General features: G+C 37.6%; 2 protein-coding genes across 2 annotated transcripts; one reads left to right on the forward strand and one right to left on the reverse strand.

Annotated features, from left to right (window-relative positions):
- The first annotated feature begins 1,053 nt into the window (after nt 1-1,053).
- On the forward strand, nt 1,054-4,805 carry LOC124213880 (uncharacterized). Its single transcript, XM_069134285.1, has 5 exons — nt 1,054-1,934; nt 2,199-2,319; nt 2,556-2,674; nt 2,914-3,037; nt 4,579-4,805. The coding sequence occupies exon 1, from the start codon at nt 1,399-1,401 to the stop codon at nt 1,840-1,842; it is 444 nt and encodes a 147-aa protein (XP_068990386.1). The 5' UTR covers nt 1,054-1,398; the 3' UTR covers nt 1,843-1,934; nt 2,199-2,319; nt 2,556-2,674; nt 2,914-3,037; nt 4,579-4,805.
- Nucleotides 4,806-14,677: 9,872 nt separating this feature from the next.
- LOC124213846 (uncharacterized) lies at nt 14,678-18,430 on the reverse strand. The gene is made up of 5 exons (XM_069134303.1): nt 17,552-18,430; nt 17,167-17,287; nt 16,812-16,930; nt 16,449-16,572; nt 14,678-14,907 (listed from the first exon to the last, which is right to left on the reverse strand). Exon 1 carries the CDS (start codon nt 18,085-18,087, stop codon nt 17,644-17,646), a length of 444 nt encoding a protein of 147 aa, XP_068990404.1. The 5' UTR covers nt 18,088-18,430; the 3' UTR covers nt 14,678-14,907; nt 16,449-16,572; nt 16,812-16,930; nt 17,167-17,287; nt 17,552-17,643.
- Nucleotides 18,431-19,817: the final 1,387 nt, after the last annotated feature.

The following is a 19,817-nucleotide window of genomic DNA, read 5'->3' on the forward strand; positions in this document are numbered from 1 at the left end:
GCTCTGCGCACGTGATCTACCGCACGACTTTGTTGTGAAAGAGAAAAGAAACGGTGAAATGAGAACTGGGTAACGTTTCTGTGTAGTTAAAAAAATAAATTGATATATGTGATCCATTGACGATTATTACGCGATGCATACTATGAATTTTATAATTTTCCAGGAGACAAATGAGATTATCTACAATGATAGGACTGTAATATGAGAATAAAAGACTTGTTCATTTCGAAATGAGATTCCATTCGACACGCGCTCGGTGTATTCCATAACATTGTTATTCATAATTCCAACTACTTTTCATTTGGTGTATCAATATTGAGCTTTCGTAGGCATAGAATCGAAACACTGTTTTAGCTAGTCGCAAGTGAAGTATCTACGTTGGGTATAAAAGCAGAATTGTTTTCGAAAAGTGTTCGTACGGAGAAGAATTCAGAATAACTGTAATGCATCTCGGATACGCTGATTTTGATGATGAAATGAATCCTCCGTATATAAGACAGTATTTAATACAGTGTCCTAATTTGAATACCTAAAAAGGTGATTCTCAGCGATTTTTGTTGTTGATAGGAAGAGATGGAACGGAGCTTGTTCAAGTTTCGAGTGTATTTGAACACACATTTGAAAGGCACGAGCAAAAGATTCTATCATCCAACTGTTACAGAACGGCGGCGTTATTAGCTGACCCGTTAATTGAAGAATATATCTTTCGTCGAAGGCTGACCATCGAAGAGCCTAGCCGCTTAGGTCTGAAATTGGCAGAAAAAATGTGGTGCGTATTGCTTGTCTAAAATGTGTAAACTGAAATCATTACAGATCATCTCACATCATCATACATCAAACACCATACATCATACATCATACATCATGAATCATACGTCGTACAACATACATCGTACACAGTACTGAAGTTCGAAACCAAAGTTTGCATGTTCGGATGATCAGAAAGTGACGTCACCCAAAATTTTTTTTTCTCGACGTCATCGATCGAAAATCAGCTAGCCGAATTCCTCAGTCTGGAAACAACCGCGCGGTAGAGCGGACGTATGAGAATTGCGCTCAGCAGATTTCGAGTACCGGGTTCTCTGTCTCCTGGATCCTGCGCTCCGGGTCGGCTACTTGGTCAAACTCGACTTCCAAGACAAGCGCTCGGTGGTTTCTGCGCTCCAGGTCCGTTTCCTGGTGCCACTCGAGTTCCAGAACAAGCGCTCCGCGGTACCTGTTGAAATTCGACTTCAGGGACTAGCGTTCGTAGTTTGTGCGTTCCAGGTCGGCTACCTGGTACAACTTGACTTCAGGGACAAGCGCTGCGTAGTTTTTGCGCGCCAGGTCCGCTACCTGGTAGAACTCGACTTCCAGGACGAGCGCTCCGTAGTTTCTGCGCTCGAGGTGTACCACCTGATGAAACTCGAGTTCCAGGACAAGAGTTCCGTAGTTTCTGCACTCCGGGTGTCCTACCTCGTGAAACTCGACTTCCAAGACAAGCGATCCGTAGTTTCTACTATCCAGGTTCATTTCCTGGTGCAACTTGAGTTCCAGGACAAGCGCTCCGTGGTTCCTGCGCTCCAGGTCTGTGACCTGGTGAAACTCGGCTTCAGGGATAAACGCTCCGTAGTTTCTACGCTCCAGGTACGCTACCTGGTGAAGCTCGAGATCCAGGACAAGCGATACGTGGTTTCTGCGCTCCAGGTCGGCTATCTGGTAAGACTCGACTTCAGGGAAAAGCGCCGTGTAGTTTTTCCGGGCCAGGTCCACTACCTGGTAGAATTTGACTTCCAGGACAAGCGCTCCGTCGTTTCTGCGCTCGAGGTCAGTTACCTGATGAAACTCGACTTCAGGGACTAGCGCTACGTAGGTTTTCCACTACAAATCCGCTGCCCGCTGAATCTCGACTCTCGGGGGATGAGGTGGACTAGGAGGACGAGGATTTGTGCACGGTGAGTATAACATTTTTATAATATTTCATGGCAATTGTAATTATATTTTGTCTAAATTTTTTTAAAATCGTCATGATCACAATACATTATTTCAATTCATTTCTCGCCCAAACCCAATTTCAGTAGCTATCAATGCACTTTTAAAATTTCTATAATTATTTATAATTTTGTCACAATCTTGGTGGAATGACTCAAAAAAAAAAAAATAATATTGATCCTTACACAATATTTTTGATGTGTTCTAATGCTGAAAATATTTATCAGTGTTCGAGGTATAATCCAAGGTGGTTAGAGGGAATTGCGTGTGGTCGAGGTGGCCGAGGAGGAGGAGAACGAGGGAGACGAGGAGAACAAGGTGGACGAGAAGGACAAGGATTTCTGCACGGTGAGTATAACATTTTTATAATATTTAACGGCACTTGTAATTATATTTTATCTAAATTTGTTTAAGCTTGTCATTTTTACAATAAATTATTTCAATTCATTTTTCGCGCAAGCCCAAATTCAGGAGCTATAAATGCGCCGATATAATTTATTTTGTTATTAATCAGTTATTTATATTCATCCTTACATAATATTTTTGATGTGTTCTAATACTGAAAACATTTATTACTATTCAAGGTATAACCCGAGGTGGGAAGCGGTGATCGTTGAAGTTGGTTGGCGGCGGTTGGAGGTGGACGGACGTGGACGAGGGGGAGGACGAGGACGAGGACGAGGAGGACGAAGATTTGTGCTCGGTGAGTTGAACATTTTTATAATATTTAATAGCAATTGTAATTATATTGTATCTAAACTTTTTCAAACTTGTCGTGTGTACAATAAATTATTTCAATTCATTTTTCGTGCAAGCACAAATTCAGTAGCTATAAGTGCGCTACTAAAATTTATTACATAATTGATTAATTGAATAATTATAATAATACTTGCACATATTTTTGATGAGTTCTTGTACTGAAAAGACTGATTACTATTCCAGGTATAACCCGAGGTGGTCATCGGTGGTTGTTGGAGGTGGTTGGCTGTGGCCGGAGGTGGACGAGAAGGAGGACCAGGAAGACAAGGAAAACAAGGTGGTCGAGGACGATGAGGATTCGTGCACTGTGAGAATATCATTCTAAAGTATTGAATAGAGTAGGAGTAGGAGTAGGAGTAGGAGTAGGATCAAGAGTAGGAGTAGGAGTAGAATCAGAAGTAGGAGTGTTACGAGTTGGAGTTGCCAACCCAACCCAACCCAACCCAATTGGTCCGCTTACCCTACCCTACCCCCCACCCTACCCCACCCTACCCTACCCTTCCCACCCCTACCCTCCTCCCATACTTCTACTCCTACTCTTGCTCCTACTTCTACTTCAATCTTACTCCTACTTCTACTACGATCTTACTCCAACTCCTGATCCTACTCCTATTCTTACTCTCACTCTTGAACCTACTCCTGATCCTACTTCTATTCCTACTCCTACTCCTAATTCTAAATATGAATGTTATGGGATATATAGACTGCGTGTCGAATTGTATCCCATATCGAAACAAACAATTCTTTTATTGTCATATTATACCCGATTATAGTAGATAATCTAGTATGGTTTCCTAGCAAATTATAAAATTTATAGTTTGCATCACGTAATAACCATAAATTAATCAGGTATATCAATGTCGTACATGGACCGCATATACATTTACACTTTTTGGTGTCTGCGTCATTATTACATATGATCTATTTTTATTCATGATCTATGTATACATTCTTCTCTCGGGTACCTATACTTTAATTGAATCACTGTTTTGCTACGAATTTTGAATGATATTAGTTCTCATTATTAATTTCTTGTATCGCCGACAAGTCGGTAGGTACACTCAGGCCAAGTACTGGCTTGGGCCTACCATTGCGAAGACTGTGTTACTCAGAAGGTAAATGCAGCCAGCATCTTGTCGAAATCGGAAACTCCGTGATGTTCTACGATAAGTTCTCAACTCTACCATTGGATTATCTCACGGAGCAATTTACGGATGTCACATCTGAGCCCATGAGGGCAACTGTCTTTATATTCTTCATCCGATAGTGAGGCTAACCCCTTTGTATTTTTGACGAAAATTTTCGCGATTTTGAAAAGTGCCGGAATAAATTCTTTCATGCACTATTTCGACGTGGTTTTGCGAAAAAAGTCGATTGAGCGCAGTCCCAATACGCTACGATCAACGCATCGAAAGTTACAGCCAAAAAACGATAACCTGTGTTTTCGACATTTTTCAGCAGGTGCTTTTTTCCTCGTATCTTCTCTCCTGTTGATCCCACGCTCCTTTCGCTGCGTTTTCTGAGTTCCTGGGGGTCCAATTAGTCAGGAAAGGGTCTTACAAATCGAATCTGAGACCTGAAATTTTCGGTCGAAAAATGAAGAAAAAGTAAGGCTAACCCCTTTGCATTTTTGGCGAAAATTTTCGCGATTTTCAAAAGTGCTGGAATAAATTAATTGCGGCACTATTCCGACGTAATTTTGCGAGAGAAATCGATTGGGCGCAGTTCCAATACGCTGCGATCAACGCATCGAAAGTTACAGCCAAAAAACAAAACCTGTGATTATATGAATCTTTACGTAATGTTTTTGATGTTTTCTTATACTGAAAATATTTATTGCTGTTCCAGGTACAACCCGAGGTGGTTATCGGTGGTTGTTCGAGGTGGTTGGCGATTGTTGGTGGTGGTCGGAGGTGGACGAGGAGGAGGACGAACGGAACTGAGTCTCAAAGCCCTGTTGACATAAAAGCAGCTATTCGATAGAAATTATAGTTTATAGTTTACACAGCCTATTGCATGATATTTCATTATAAATACGTATGTTTCAATGTATTTAGGAATAATTTATCAAATATACAGAGATCATGTGCAAATAATAAATGAATTGATTCGACCGCAGTTTGATATATTCATTAGAGCTTTAACAATAAATTTAAGCTTTGTTACTTCTTTTATTTTATTATGGATAATCAAAAACATTTCCGACTATTCGTGCTGTGGAAGCATGGGGATTAAACCAAATATAGCAAAAGATTAGAAACAGTGTATGTAGAGTACGGGTATTTTTCTAATAATGCAAATAGAATAGAATACCACGCCTTGCGAATTAGCTTTCCAGACAGAGATGAATGATGAATTTTATTTTATTTTCTATGCCTCATAGGAAAAGAAAATCCGTAACGATAAAATTGATGCACCGGATCAACGTCGACTTTAACTTTTGAAATGTCCTACCATTTTCGAACACCTCCTACCTCCCCCTGCCACCTCCGACCATCAATGGCCACTTTCGACCACCCCCTATCACCTTTTGCCAGCGCCGACCACCTCCTACCATTTCCGAACACCTCCAACCATCCTATTTACCTATATTACTAGATTAGCTATGATATGAAAAGAGCAGAATTATTCATTTCGAAATGGGATTCTATTCGATACGCGCTCGATGTATTTCATAACATTAGTATTCATAATTATTCCAACAACTTTTCATTTGCTCTCTCGATCTTGAATTTTCATAGGCATAGAATCGAAACGTTGTTTTAGCTGGTCGCAAGTGTTGTATCTACGTTGGGTAGGAAAGCAGAATTGTTTTTCGAAAGGTGTTCGTATGGAAAAAAAATCAGAGTAGCTGTAATACATCACGGACGCGCTAATTTTAATCGACATGAAACGGATGCTCCGTATATGAGACAGTATTTAACCCTGCGTAGTGATTTAAAGACCTAGAAAGGTGATAGGGAGAGAAAGAACGACGCTTCTTAACACTTCGAGTGTATTTTAACACACATTTGAAAGATACGAGCGAAATTTTTCATCATCCAACTGTCGCAGAACGGCAGCGTTATTAGCCGACCCGTTCACTGAAGAATATATCTTCAGTCAACGGCTGACCATCGAAGGGCCTGGCCGCTTGAGTCTGGAATCGGCAGGAGAGATAAAGTGTGTATTTCTTGTATGAAATGTGAAACCTAAAATCATTATACATCATATCGTATCATCATACATCATACATCGTACATCATACATCGTACATCATACATCATCATACATAGTATTAAAGGTCGAAACCAAAGTTTGGATCTCGGATGTTCAGAAAGTGACGTCACCAATTCAAAATCAGCTAGCCAAATTCCTCAGTCTGGAAACAACCGCGCACTAGAGCGGACGGATGAGAGTCGCGCTCCGCAAATTTCGAGTACCGGGTTCTCAACCTTCCGGATCTCGCGCTTCGGGTCCGCTACGTATTTCGAGTAACGGGTTCTCAACCTTCCGGATCCCGCGCTTCGGGTCCGCTACGCGGTGAAACTCGACTTCCAGGATAAGCGCTCCGTGGCTCCTCGTTCATGTTTACAATAAATTATTTCAATTCGTTTTTCGCGCAAGCCCAAATTCAGTAGCTGTCAGTACGCTAATAAAATTTCTATAACTTCACAATCTTCTCATAATCTTTCTGGTAGATTATATCGATAAAAAAATTATATCGAACCTTACACATTATTTTTGATTTGTTCTCACGCTGAAAATATTTATTAGTATTCGAGGTATAACTCGAGGTGGTTGGCGGTTTTCGTTGGAGGTGGTTAGGGGTGGTTGCGGGTAATCTCGGTGATTCAGGAGGAGGGGGACGAGGATTTGTGCTCGGTGAGTAAAACACTTTTATAATATTTCATGGCAATTGTAATTATATTTTATCTAAAATATTTCAAACCTGTCATGTTTACATTAAATTATTTCAATTCATTTTTCGCGCAAGCACAAATTCAGTAGCTATGAATAATCTTATACAATTTATTACATTATAAATTAATTAATTAATATTCTTATAATATTTGATGGCAATTGAAATTATATTTCATCTGAAATATTACAAACTTGTCACGTTTACAATAAATTATTTCAATTCGTTTTTCGCGCAAGCACAAATTCAGTAGCTACGAATGAGCTTATACAATTTATTATATTATTAATTAATTAATTGATCAATTACTCAATTATATTAATCCTTACACAATATTTTCGATGTTTTCTTATACTGAAAATATTTATTACTATTCAAGGTATAACCTGGGGTGGTTGAAGGTGGTCGGAGGTGGACGAGGAGGAGGACGAGGAGGACGAGGATTTGTGCTGGGTGAGTAAAACACTTTTATAATATTTGATGGCAATTGTAATTATATTTCATCTGAAATATTACAAACTTGTCACGTTTAGAATAAATTATTTCAATTCATTTTTCGTGCAAGCACATATTCAGTAGCTATGAATAATCTTATCAAATTTATTACATCATTAATTAATTAATTAATATTCTTATAATATTTAATGGCAATTGTAATTATATTTCATCTGAAATATTACAAACTTGTCACGTTTACAATAAATTATTTCAATTCATTCTTCGTGCAAGCACATATTCAGTAGCGATGAATAATCTTATACAATTTATTACCTCATCAATTAATTAATATTCTTATAATATTTGATGGCAATTGTAATTATATTTCATCTGAAATATTACAAACTTGTCACGTTTAGAATAAATTATTTCAATTCATTCTTCGTGCAAGCACATATTCAGTAGCTATGAATAATCTTATACAATTTATTACCTCATCAATTAATTAATATTCTTATAATATTTGATGGCAATTGTAATTATATTTCATCTGAAATGTTACAAACTTGTCACGTTTACAATAAATTATTTCAATTCATTCTTCGTGCAAGCACATATTCAGTAGCTATGAATAATCTTACACAATTTATTACATCATTAATTAATTAATATTCTTATAATATTTAATGGCAATTGTAATTATATTTCATCTGAAATATTACAAACTTGTCACGTTTACAATGAATTATTTCAATTCGTTCTTCGTGCAAGCACATATTCAGTAGCTATGAATAATCTTACACAATTTATCACATCATTAATTAATTAATATTTTTATAATATTTAATGGCAATTGTAATTATATTTCATCTGAAGTATTACAAACTTGTCACGTTTACAATGAATTATTTCAATTCGTTCTTCGTGCAAGCACATATTCAGTAGCTATGAATAATCTCATACAATTTATTACATCATTAATCAATTAATATTTTTATAATATTTAATGGCAATTGTAATTATATTTCATCTGATATATTACAAACTTGTCACGTTTACAATCAATTATTTCAATTCAGTTTTCGTGCAAGCACATATTCAGTAGCCATGAATAATCTTATAAAATTTATTATATCATTAATTAATTAATTAATATTCTTATAATATTTGATGGCAATTGTAATTATATTTCATCTGAAATATTACAAACTTGTCACGTTTACAATAAAATATTTCAATTCCTTCTTCGTGCAAGCACATATTCAGTAGCTATGAATAATCTTACACAATTTATCACATCATTAATTAATTAATATTTTTATAATATTTAATGGCAATTGTAATTATATTTCATCTGAAGTATTACAAACTTGTCACGTTTACAATGAATTATTTCAATTCGTTCTTCGTGCAAGCACATATTCAGTAGCTATGAATAATCTCATACAATTTATTACATCATTAATCAATTAATAATTTTATAATATTTAATGGCAATTGTAATTATATTTCATCTGATATATTACAAACTTGTCACGTTTACAATCAATTATTTCAATTCATTCTTCGTGCAAGCACATATTCAGTAGCTATGAATAATCTTATACAATTTATTACATCATTATTTGATTAATTAGTATTCTTATAATATTTAATGGCAATTGTAATTATATTTCATCTGAAATATGACAAACTCGTCACGTTTACAATAAATTATTTCAATTCATTCTTCGTGCAAGCACATATTCAGTAGCTATGAATAATCTTACACAATTTATCACATCATTAATTAATTAATATTTTTATAATATTTAATGGCAATTGTAATTATATTTCATCTGAAGTATTACAAACTTGTCACGTTTACAATGAATTATTTCAATTCGTTCTTCGTGCAAGCACATATTCAGTAGCTATGAATAATCTTATAGAATTTATTATATTATTAATTAATTGATTAATTACATTAATCCTTACACAATATTTTTGATGTGTTTCTATACTCAAAATATTCATTACTATTCCAGGTATTACCCGAGGTGGTCGGAGGTGGACGAGGAGGAGGACGAGCTGGACGAGGAGGAGGACCAGGTGGACGAGGAGGAGGACGAGCTGGACGAGGAGGAGGACCAGGTGGACGAGGAGGAGGCGGGGTGGGTCGTGGGAGAGGACCTCTCCTCTCCTTGGAGGAGGGGAGGGGGAGGGGCAGGGAAGGGGGTGAGGTGGGTGGGGAGGGAGAAGGGATGGGAAGGGGCTGGGAGGGAAGGGGTGGGTGGCGGGGAGGGGGCCGGGGAGGGAGGGAGGGAGGAAGGGGGCCGGGAGGGAGGGAGGGAGGGAGGGAGGGAGGGAGGGAGGGAGGGAGGGAGGGAGGGAAGGGTGGGCGGGCGGGGGGGGGGGGGGGGGGGTGTATTAACTGCTCTATTAACTCTAAGGGGCTCGCATCGACATCCGTCCCCCACTCCCCCCCCCCCCCCCCCCCCCCCCCGCGATGCCCACCCTCCCGCCCTCCCTCCCTCCCTCCCTCCCTCCCTCCCTCCCTCCCGGCCCCCTTCCTCCCTCCCTCCCTCCCCGGCCCCCTCCCCGCCACCCACCCCTTCCCTCCCAGCCCCTTCCCATCCCTTCTCCCTCCCCACCCACCTCACCCCCTTCCCTGCCCCTCCCCCTCCCCTCCTCCAAGGAGAGGAGAGGTCCTCTCCCACGACCCACCCCGCCTCCTCCTCGTCCACCTGGTCCTCCTCCTCGTCCAGCTCGTCCTCCTCCTCGTCCACCTGGTCCTCCTCCTCGTCCAGCTCGTCCTCCTCCTCGTCCACCTCCGACCACCTCGGGTAATACCTGGAATAGTAATGAATATTTTGAGTATAGAAACACATCAAAAATATTGTGTAAGGATTAATGTAATTAATCAATTAATTAATAATATAATAAATTCTATAAGATTATTCATAGCTACTGAATATGTGCTTGCACGAAGAACGAATTGAAATAATTCATTGTAAACGTGACAAGTTTGTAATACTTCAGATGAAATATAATTACAATTGCCATTAAATATTATAAAAATATTAATTAATTAATGATGTGATAAATTGTGTAAGATTATTCATAGCTACTGAATATGTGCTTGCACGAAGAATGAATTGAAATAATTTATTGTAAACGTGACGAGTTTGTCATATTTCAGATGAAATATAATTACAATTGCCATTAAATATTATAAGAATACTAATTAATCAATTAATGATGTAATAAATTGTATAAGATTATTCATAGCTACTGAATATGTGCTTGCACGAAGAATGAATTGAAATAATTTATTGTAAACGTGACGAGTTTGTCATATTTCAGATGAAATATAATTACAATTGCCATTAAATATTATAAGAATACTAATTAATCAATTAATGATGTAATAAATTGTATAAGATTATTCATAGCTACTGAATATGTGCTTGCACGAAGAACGAATTGAAATAATTCATTGTAAACGTGACAAGTTTGTAATACTTCAGATGAAATATAATTACAATTGCCATTAAATATTATAAAAATATTAATTAATTAATGATGTGATAAATTGTGTAAGATTATTCATAGCTACTGAATATGTGCTTGCACGAAGAAGGAATTGAAATATTTTATTGTAAACGTGACAAGTTTGTAATATTTCAGATGAAATATAATTACAATTGCCATCAAATATTATAAGAATATTAATTAATTAATTAATGATATAATAAATTTTATAAGATTATTCATGGCTACTGAATATGTGCTTGCACGAAAACTGAATTGAAATAATTGATTGTAAACGTGACAAGTTTGTAATATATCAGATGAAATATAATTACAATTGCCATTAAATATTATAAAATTATTAATTGATTAATGATGTAATAAATTGTATGAGATTATTCATAGCTACTGAATATGTGCTTGCACGAAGAACGAATTGAAATAATTCATTGTAAACGTGACAAGTTTGTAATACTTCAGATGAAATATAATTACAATTGCCATTAAATATTATAAAAATATTAATTAATTAATGATGTGATAAATTGTGTAAGATTATTCATAGCTACTGAATATGTGCTTGCACGAAGAAGGAATTGAAATATTTTATTGTAAACGTGACAAGTTTGTAATATTTCAGATGAAATATAATTACAATTGCCATCAAATATTATAAGAATATTAATTAATTAATTAATGATATAATAAATTTTATAAGATTATTCATGGCTACTGAATATGTGCTTGCACGAAAACTGAATTGAAATAATTGATTGTAAACGTGACAAGTTTGTAATATATCAGATGAAATATAATTACAATTGCCATTAAATATTATAAAAATATTAATTGATTAATGATGTAATAAATTGTATGAGATTATTCATAGCTACTGAATATGTGCTTGCACGAAGAACGAATTGAAATAATTCATTGTAAACGTGACAAGTTTGTAATACTTCAGATGAAATATAATTACAATTGCCATTAAATATTATAAAAATATTAATTAATTAATGATGTGATAAATTGTGTAAGATTATTCATAGCTACTGAATATGTGCTTGCACGAAGAACGAATTGAAATAATTCATTGTAAACGTGACAAGTTTGTAATATTTCAGATGAAATATAATTACAATTGCCATTAAATATTATAAGAATATTAATTAATTAATGATGTAATAAATTGTGTAAGATTATTCATAGCTACTGAATATGTGCTTGCACGAAGAATGAATTGAAATAATTTATTGTAAACGTGACAAGTTTGTAACATTTCAGATGAAATATAATTACAATTGCCATCAAATATTATAAGAATATTAATTAATTGATGAGGTAATAAATTGTATAAGATTATTCATAGCTACTGAATATGTGCTTGCACGAAGAATGAATTGAAATAATTTATTCTAAACGTGACAAGTTTGTAATATTTCAGATGAAATATAATTACAATTGCCATCAAATATTATAAGAATATTAATTAATTGATGAGGTAATAAATTGTATAAGATTATTCATCGCTACTGAATATGTGCTTGCACGAAGAATGAATTGAAATAATTTATTGTAAACGTGACAAGTTTGTAATATTTCAGATGAAATATAATTACAATTGCCATTAAATATTATAAGAATATTAATTAATTAATTAATGATGTAATAAATTTGATAAGATTATTCATAGCTACTGAATATGTGCTTGCACGAAAAATGAATTGAAATAATTTATTCTAAACGTGACAAGTTTGTAATATTTCAGATGAAATATAATTACAATTGCCATCAAATATTATAAAAGTGTTTTACTCACCCAGCACAAATCCTCGTCCTCCTCGTCCTCCTCCTCGTCCACCTCCGACCACCTTCAACCACCCCAGGTTATACCTTGAATAGTAATAAATATTTTCAGTATAAGAAAACATCGAAAATATTGTGTAAGGATTAATATAATTGAGTAATTGATCAATTAATTAATTAATAATATAATAAATTGTATAAGCTCATTCGTAGCTACTGAATTTGTGCTTGCGCGAAAAACGAATTGAAATAATTTATTGTAAACGTGACAAGTTTGTAATATTTCAGATGAAATATAATTTCAATTGCCATCAAATATTATAAGAATATTAATTAATTAATTTATAATGTAATAAATTGTATAAGATTATTCATAGCTACTGAATTTGTGCTTGCGCGAAAAATGAATTGAAATAATTTAATGTAAACATGACAGGTTTGAAATATTTTAGATAAAATATAATTACAATTGCCATGAAATATTATAAAAGTGTTTTACTCACCGAGCACAAATCCTCGTCCCCCTCCTCCTGAATCACCGAGATTACCCGCAACCACCCCTAACCACCTCCAACGAAAACCGCCAACCACCTCGAGTTATACCTCGAATACTAATAAATATTTTCAGCGTGAGAACAAATCAAAAATAATGTGTAAGGTTCGATATAATTTTTTTATCGATATAATCTACCAGAAAGATTATGAGAAGATTGTGAAGTTATAGAAATTTTATTAGCGTACTGACAGCTACTGAATTTGGGCTTGCGCGAAAAACGAATTGAAATAATTTATTGTAAACATGAACGAGGAGCCACGGAGCGCTTATCCTGGAAGTCGAGTTTCACCGCGTAGCGGACCCGAAGCGCGGGATCCGGAAGGTTGAGAACCCGTTACTCGAAATACGTAGCGGACCCGAAGCGCGAGATCCGGAAGGTTGAGAACCCGGTACTCGAAATTTGCGGAGCGCGACTCTCATCCGTCCGCTCTAGTGCGCGGTTGTTTCCAGACTGAGGAATTTGGCTAGCTGATTTTGAATTGGTGACGTCACTTTCTGAACATCCGAGATCCAAACTTTGGTTTCGACCTTTAATACTATGTATGATGATGTATGATGTACGATGTATGATGTACGATGTATGATGTATGATGATACGATATGATGTATAATGATTTTAGGTTTCACATTTCATACAAGAAATACACACTTTATCTCTCCTGCCGATTCCAGACTCAAGCGGCCAGGCCCTTCGATGGTCAGCCGTTGACTGAAGATATATTCTTCAGTGAACGGGTCGGCTAATAACGCTGCCGTTCTGCGACAGTTGGATGATGAAAAATTTCGCTCGTATCTTTCAAATGTGTGTTAAAATACACTCGAAGTGTTAAGAAGCGTCGTTCTTTCTCTCCCTATCACCTTTCTAGGTCTTTAAATCACTACGCAGGGTTAAATACTGTCTCATATACGGAGCATCCGTTTCATGTCGATTAAAATTAGCGCGTCCGTGATGTATTACAGCTACTCTGATTTTTTTTCCATACGAACACCTTTCGAAAAACAATTCTGCTTTCCTACCCAACGTAGATACAACACTTGCGACCAGCTAAAACAACGTTTCGATTCTATGCCTATGAAAATTCAAGATCGAGAGAGCAAATGAAAAGTTGTTGGAATAATTATGAATACTAATGTTATGAAATACATCGAGCGCGTATCGAATAGAATCCCATTTCGAAATGAATAATTCTGCTCTTTTCATATCATAGCTAATCTAGTAATATAGGTAAATAGGATGGTTGGAGGTGTTCGGAAATGGTAGGAGGTGGTCGGCGCTGGCAAAAGGTGATAGGGGGTGGTCGAAAGTGGCCATTGATGGTCGGAGGTGGCAGGGGGAGGTAGGAGGTGTTCGAAAATGGTAGGACATTTCAAAAGTTAAAGTCGACGTTGATCCGGTGCATCAATTTTATCGTTACGGATTTTCTTTTCCTATGAGGCATAGAAAATAAAATAAAATTCATCATTCATCTCTGTCTGGAAAGCTAATTCGCAAGGCGTGGTATTCTATTCTATTTGCATTATTAGAAAAATACCCGTACTCTACATACACTGTTTCTAATCTTTTGCTATATTTGGTTTAATCCCCATGCTTCCACAGCACGAATAGTCGGAAATGTTTTTGATTATCCATAATAAAATAAAAGAAGTAACAAAGCTTAAATTTATTGTTAAAGCTCTAATGAATATATCAAACTGCGGTCGAATCAATTCATTTATTATTTGCACATGATCTCTGTATATTTGATAAATTATTCCTAAATACATTGAAACATACGTATTTATAATGAAATATCATGCAATAGGCTGTGTAAACTATAAACTATAATTTCTATCGAATAGCTGCTTTTATGTCAACAGGGCTTTGAGACTCAGTTCCGTTCGTCCTCCTCCTCGTCCACCTCCGACCACCACCAACAATCGCCAACCACCTCGAACAACCACCGATAACCACCTCGGGTTGTACCTGGAACAGCAATAAATATTTTCAGTATAAGAAAACATCAAAAACATTACGTAAAGATTCATATAATCACAGGTTTTGTTTTTTGGCTGTAACTTTCGATGCGTTGATCGCAGCGTATTGGAACTGCGCCCAATCGATTTCTCTCGCAAAATTACGTCGGAATAGTGCCGCAATTAATTTATTCCAGCACTTTTGAAAATCGCGAAAATTTTCGCCAAAAATGCAAAGGGGTTAGCCTTACTTTTTCTTCATTTTTCGACCGAAAATTTCAGGTCTCAGATTCGATTTGTAAGACCCTTTCCTGACTAATTGGACCCCCAGGAACTCAGAAAACGCAGCGAAAGGAGCGTGGGATCAACAGGAGAGAAGATACGAGGAAAAAAGCACCTGCTGAAAAATGTCGAAAACACAGGTTATCGTTTTTTGGCTGTAACTTTCGATGCGTTGATCGTAGCGTATTGGGACTGCGCTCAATCGACTTTTTTCGCAAAACCACGTCGAAATAGTGCATGAAAGAATTTATTCCGGCACTTTTCAAAATCGCGAAAATTTTCGTCAAAAATACAAAGGGGTTAGCCTCACTATCGGATGAAGAATATAAAGACAGTTGCCCTCATGGGCTCAGATGTGACATCCGTAAATTGCTCCGTGAGATAATCCAATGGTAGAGTTGAGAACTTATCGTAGAACATCACGGAGTTTCCGATTTCGACAAGATGCTGGCTGCATTTACCTTCTGAGTAACACAGTCTTCGCAATGGTAGGCCCAAGCCAGTACTTGGCCTGAGTGTACCTACCGACTTGTCGGCGATACAAGAAATTAATAATGAGAACTAATATCATTCAAAATTCGTAGCAAAACAGTGATTCAATTAAAGTATAGGTACCCGAGAGAAGAATGTATACATAGATCATGAATAAAAATAGATCATATGTAATAATGACGCAGACACCAAAAAGTGTAAATGTATATGCGGTCCATGTACGACATTGATATACCTGATTAATTTATGGTTATTACGTGATGCAAACTATAAATTTTATAATTTGCTAGGAAACCATACTAGATTATCTACTATAATCGGGTATAATATGACAATAAAAGAATTGTTTGTTTCGATATGGGATACAATTCGACACGCAGTCTATATATCCCATAACATTCATATTTAGAATTAGGAGTAGGAGTAGGAATAGAAGTAGGATCAGGAGTAGGTTCAAGAGTGAGAGTAAGAATAGGAGTAGGATCAGGAGTTGGAGTAAGATCGTAGTAGAAGTAGGAGTAAGATTGAAGTAGAAGTAGGAGCAAGAGTAGGAGTAGAAGTATGGGAGGAGGGTAGGGGTGGGAAGGGTAGGGTAGGGTGGGGTAGGGTGGGGGGTAGGGTAGGGTAAGCGGACCAATTGGGTTGGGTTGGGTTGGGTTGGCAACTCCAACTCGTAACACTCCTACTTCTGATTCTACTCCTACTCCTACTCTTGATCCTACTCCTACTCCTACTCCTACTCCTACTCTATTCAATACTTTAGAATGATATTCTCACAGTGCACGAATCCTCATCGTCCTCGACCACCTTGTTTTCCTTGTCTTCCTGGTCCTCCTTCTCGTCCACCTCCGGCCACAGCCAACCACCTCCAACAACCACCGATGACCACCTCGGGTTATACCTGGAATAGTAATCAGTCTTTTCAGTACAAGAACTCATCAAAAATATGTGCAAGTATTATTATAATTATTCAATTAATCAATTATGTAATAAATTTTAGTAGCGCACTTATAGCTACTGAATTTGTGCTTGCACGAAAAATGAATTGAAATAATTTATTGTACACACGACAAGTTTGAAAAAGTTTAGATACAATATAATTACAATTGCTATTAAATATTATAAAAATGTTCAACTCACCGAGCACAAATCTTCGTCCTCCTCGTCCTCGTCCTCGTCCTCCCCCTCGTCCACGTCCGTCCACCTCCAACCGCCGCCAACCAACTTCAACGATCACCGCTTCCCACCTCGGGTTATACCTTGAATAGTAATAAATGTTTTCAGTATTAGAACACATCAAAAATATTATGTAAGGATGAATATAAATAACTGATTAATAACAAAATAAATTATATCGGCGCATTTATAGCTCCTGAATTTGGGCTTGCGCGAAAAATGAATTGAAATAATTTATTGTAAAAATGACAAGCTTAAACAAATTTAGATAAAATATAATTACAAGTGCCGTTAAATATTATAAAAATGTTATACTCACCGTGCAGAAATCCTTGTCCTTCTCGTCCACCTTGTTCTCCTCGTCTCCCTCGTTCTCCTCCTCCTCGGCCACCTCGACCACACGCAATTCCCTCTAACCACCTTGGATTATACCTCGAACACTGATAAATATTTTCAGCATTAGAACACATCAAAAATATTGTGTAAGGATCAATATTATTTTTTTTTTTTTGAGTCATTCCACCAAGATTGTGACAAAATTATAAATAATTATAGAAATTTTAAAAGTGCATTGATAGCTACTGAAATTGGGTTTGGGCGAGAAATGAATTGAAATAATGTATTGTGATCATGACGATTTTAAAAAAATTTAGACAAAATATAATTACAATTGCCATGAAATATTATAAAAATGTTATACTCACCGTGCACAAATCCTCGTCCTCCTAGTCCACCTCATCCCCCGAGAGTCGAGATTCAGCGGGCAGCGGATTTGTAGTGGAAAACCTACGTAGCGCTAGTCCCTGAAGTCGAGTTTCATCAGGTAACTGACCTCGAGCGCAGAAACGACGGAGCGCTTGTCCTGGAAGTCAAATTCTACCAGGTAGTGGACCTGGCCCGGAAAAACTACACGGCGCTTTTCCCTGAAGTCGAGTCTTACCAGATAGCCGACCTGGAGCGCAGAAACCACGTATCGCTTGTCCTGGATCTCGAGCTTCACCAGGTAGCGTACCTGGAGCGTAGAAACTACGGAGCGTTTATCCCTGAAGCCGAGTTTCACCAGGTCACAGACCTGGAGCGCAGGAACCACGGAGCGCTTGTCCTGGAACTCAAGTTGCACCAGGAAATGAACCTGGATAGTAGAAACTACGGATCGCTTGTCTTGGAAGTCGAGTTTCACGAGGTAGGACACCCGGAGTGCAGAAACTACGGAACTCTTGTCCTGGAACTCGAGTTTCATCAGGTGGTACACCTCGAGCGCAGAAACTACGGAGCGCTCGTCCTGGAAGTCGAGTTCTACCAGGTAGCGGACCTGGCGCGCAAAAACTACGCAGCGCTTGTCCCTGAAGTCAAGTTGTACCAGGTAGCCGACCTGGAACGCACAAACTACGAACGCTAGTCCCTGAAGTCGAATTTCAACAGGTACCGCGGAGCGCTTGTTCTGGAACTCGAGTGGCACCAGGAAACGGACCTGGAGCGCAGAAACCACCGAGCGCTTGTCTTGGAAGTCGAGTTTGACCAAGTAGCCGACCCGGAGCGCAGGATCCAGGAGACAGAGAACCCGGTACTCGAAATCTGCTGAGCGCAATTCTCATACGTCCGCTCTACCGCGCGGTTGTTTCCAGACTGAGGAATTCGGCTAGCTGATTTTCGATCGATGACGTCGAGAAAAAAAAATTTTGGGTGACGTCACTTTCTGATCATCCGAACATGCAAACTTTGGTTTCGAACTTCAGTACTGTGTACGATGTATGTTGTACGACGTATGATTCATGATGTATGATGTATGATGTATGGTGTTTGATGTATGATGATGTGAGATGATCTGTAATGATTTCAGTTTACACATTTTAGACAAGCAATACGCACCACATTTTTTCTGCCAATTTCAGACCTAAGCGGCTAGGCTCTTCGATGGTCAGCCTTCGACGAAAGATATATTCTTCAATTAACGGGTCAGCTAATAACGCCGCCGTTCTGTAACAGTTGGATGATAGAATCTTTTGCTCGTGCCTTTCAAATGTGTGTTCAAATACACTCGAAACTTGAACAAGCTCCGTTCCATCTCTTCCTATCAACAACAAAAATCGCTGAGAATCACCTTTTGAGGTATTCAAATTAGGACACTGTATTAAATACTGTCTTATATACGGAGGATTCATTTCATCATCAAAATCAGCGTATCCGAGATGCATTACAGTTATTCTGAATTCTTCTCCGTACGAACACTTTTCGAAAACAATTCTGCTTTTATACCCAACGTAGATACTTCACTTGCGACTAGCTAAAACAGCGTTTTGATTCACTGCCCACAAAAATTCAAGATCGATACAGCAAATGAAAAGTTGTTTGAATAATTATGAACATTAATGTTACAGAATACATGGCAGTCCAGTGGGACGAAGAAGATGAAGGTGGGCGGCGGTGGGAAGAGGCGGTGGATGGCCGTTGGAGGTGCTTGGAGGTAGTTGGGGGTGGTTGGCGGTGGACGCGGTTACACATCTTCTCACGGGGATGATCGAGCTGATCGACATTTCTAAGTCGCAGTCGACAAGTAGTCCTACGTACTCACTTTGTACTCTCAATCTCAAGCTTTCACACCGACGCTACTTTGACTGCTACGAATGTCGGTGCGAGCTCGTTAGGTCGAGTCGATAGAGCAAAACCATCCTACGCTCCCAGGCCGCCGAAAACTGGTCACAAAATCTTACATAGGGGTATCCGTCTTCATATTCTTCAGTCAACGGCTAATATCATACGGATAGTGATTTTCAAATATTCACGCGCCTAGAAGCAAACGCGTTCGGTGTACATTCCCGTTGCTTTATCGTGAAATAATTTTTCTGAATTTCCGAAAACCCTCGTTTTTTCTGGCATTTATAGAATTCTGATATTTCAAACTACGTACACGTCGATTTTTGTAGAAGCCATAAGTCGTTAAAGGAAAAAAACATTCAATTGCGTTTTTGG

Source organism: Neodiprion pinetum, chromosome 3 (genome assembly GCF_021155775.2).
Source record: "Neodiprion pinetum isolate iyNeoPine1 chromosome 3, iyNeoPine1.2, whole genome shotgun sequence".
Classification (NCBI taxonomy): Eukaryota; Metazoa; Arthropoda; class Insecta; order Hymenoptera; family Diprionidae; genus Neodiprion; species Neodiprion pinetum.

What these genes read in the sequence shown, in the direction of transcription:
- LOC124213846 (XM_069134303.1), bottom strand. Translation starts at nt 18,087, where the DNA reads ATGAAACTCGAGTTCCAGGACAAGAGTTCCGTAGTTTCTGCACTCCGG.
- LOC124213880 (XM_069134285.1), top strand. Translation starts at nt 1,399, where the DNA reads ATGAAACTCGAGTTCCAGGACAAGAGTTCCGTAGTTTCTGCACTCCGG.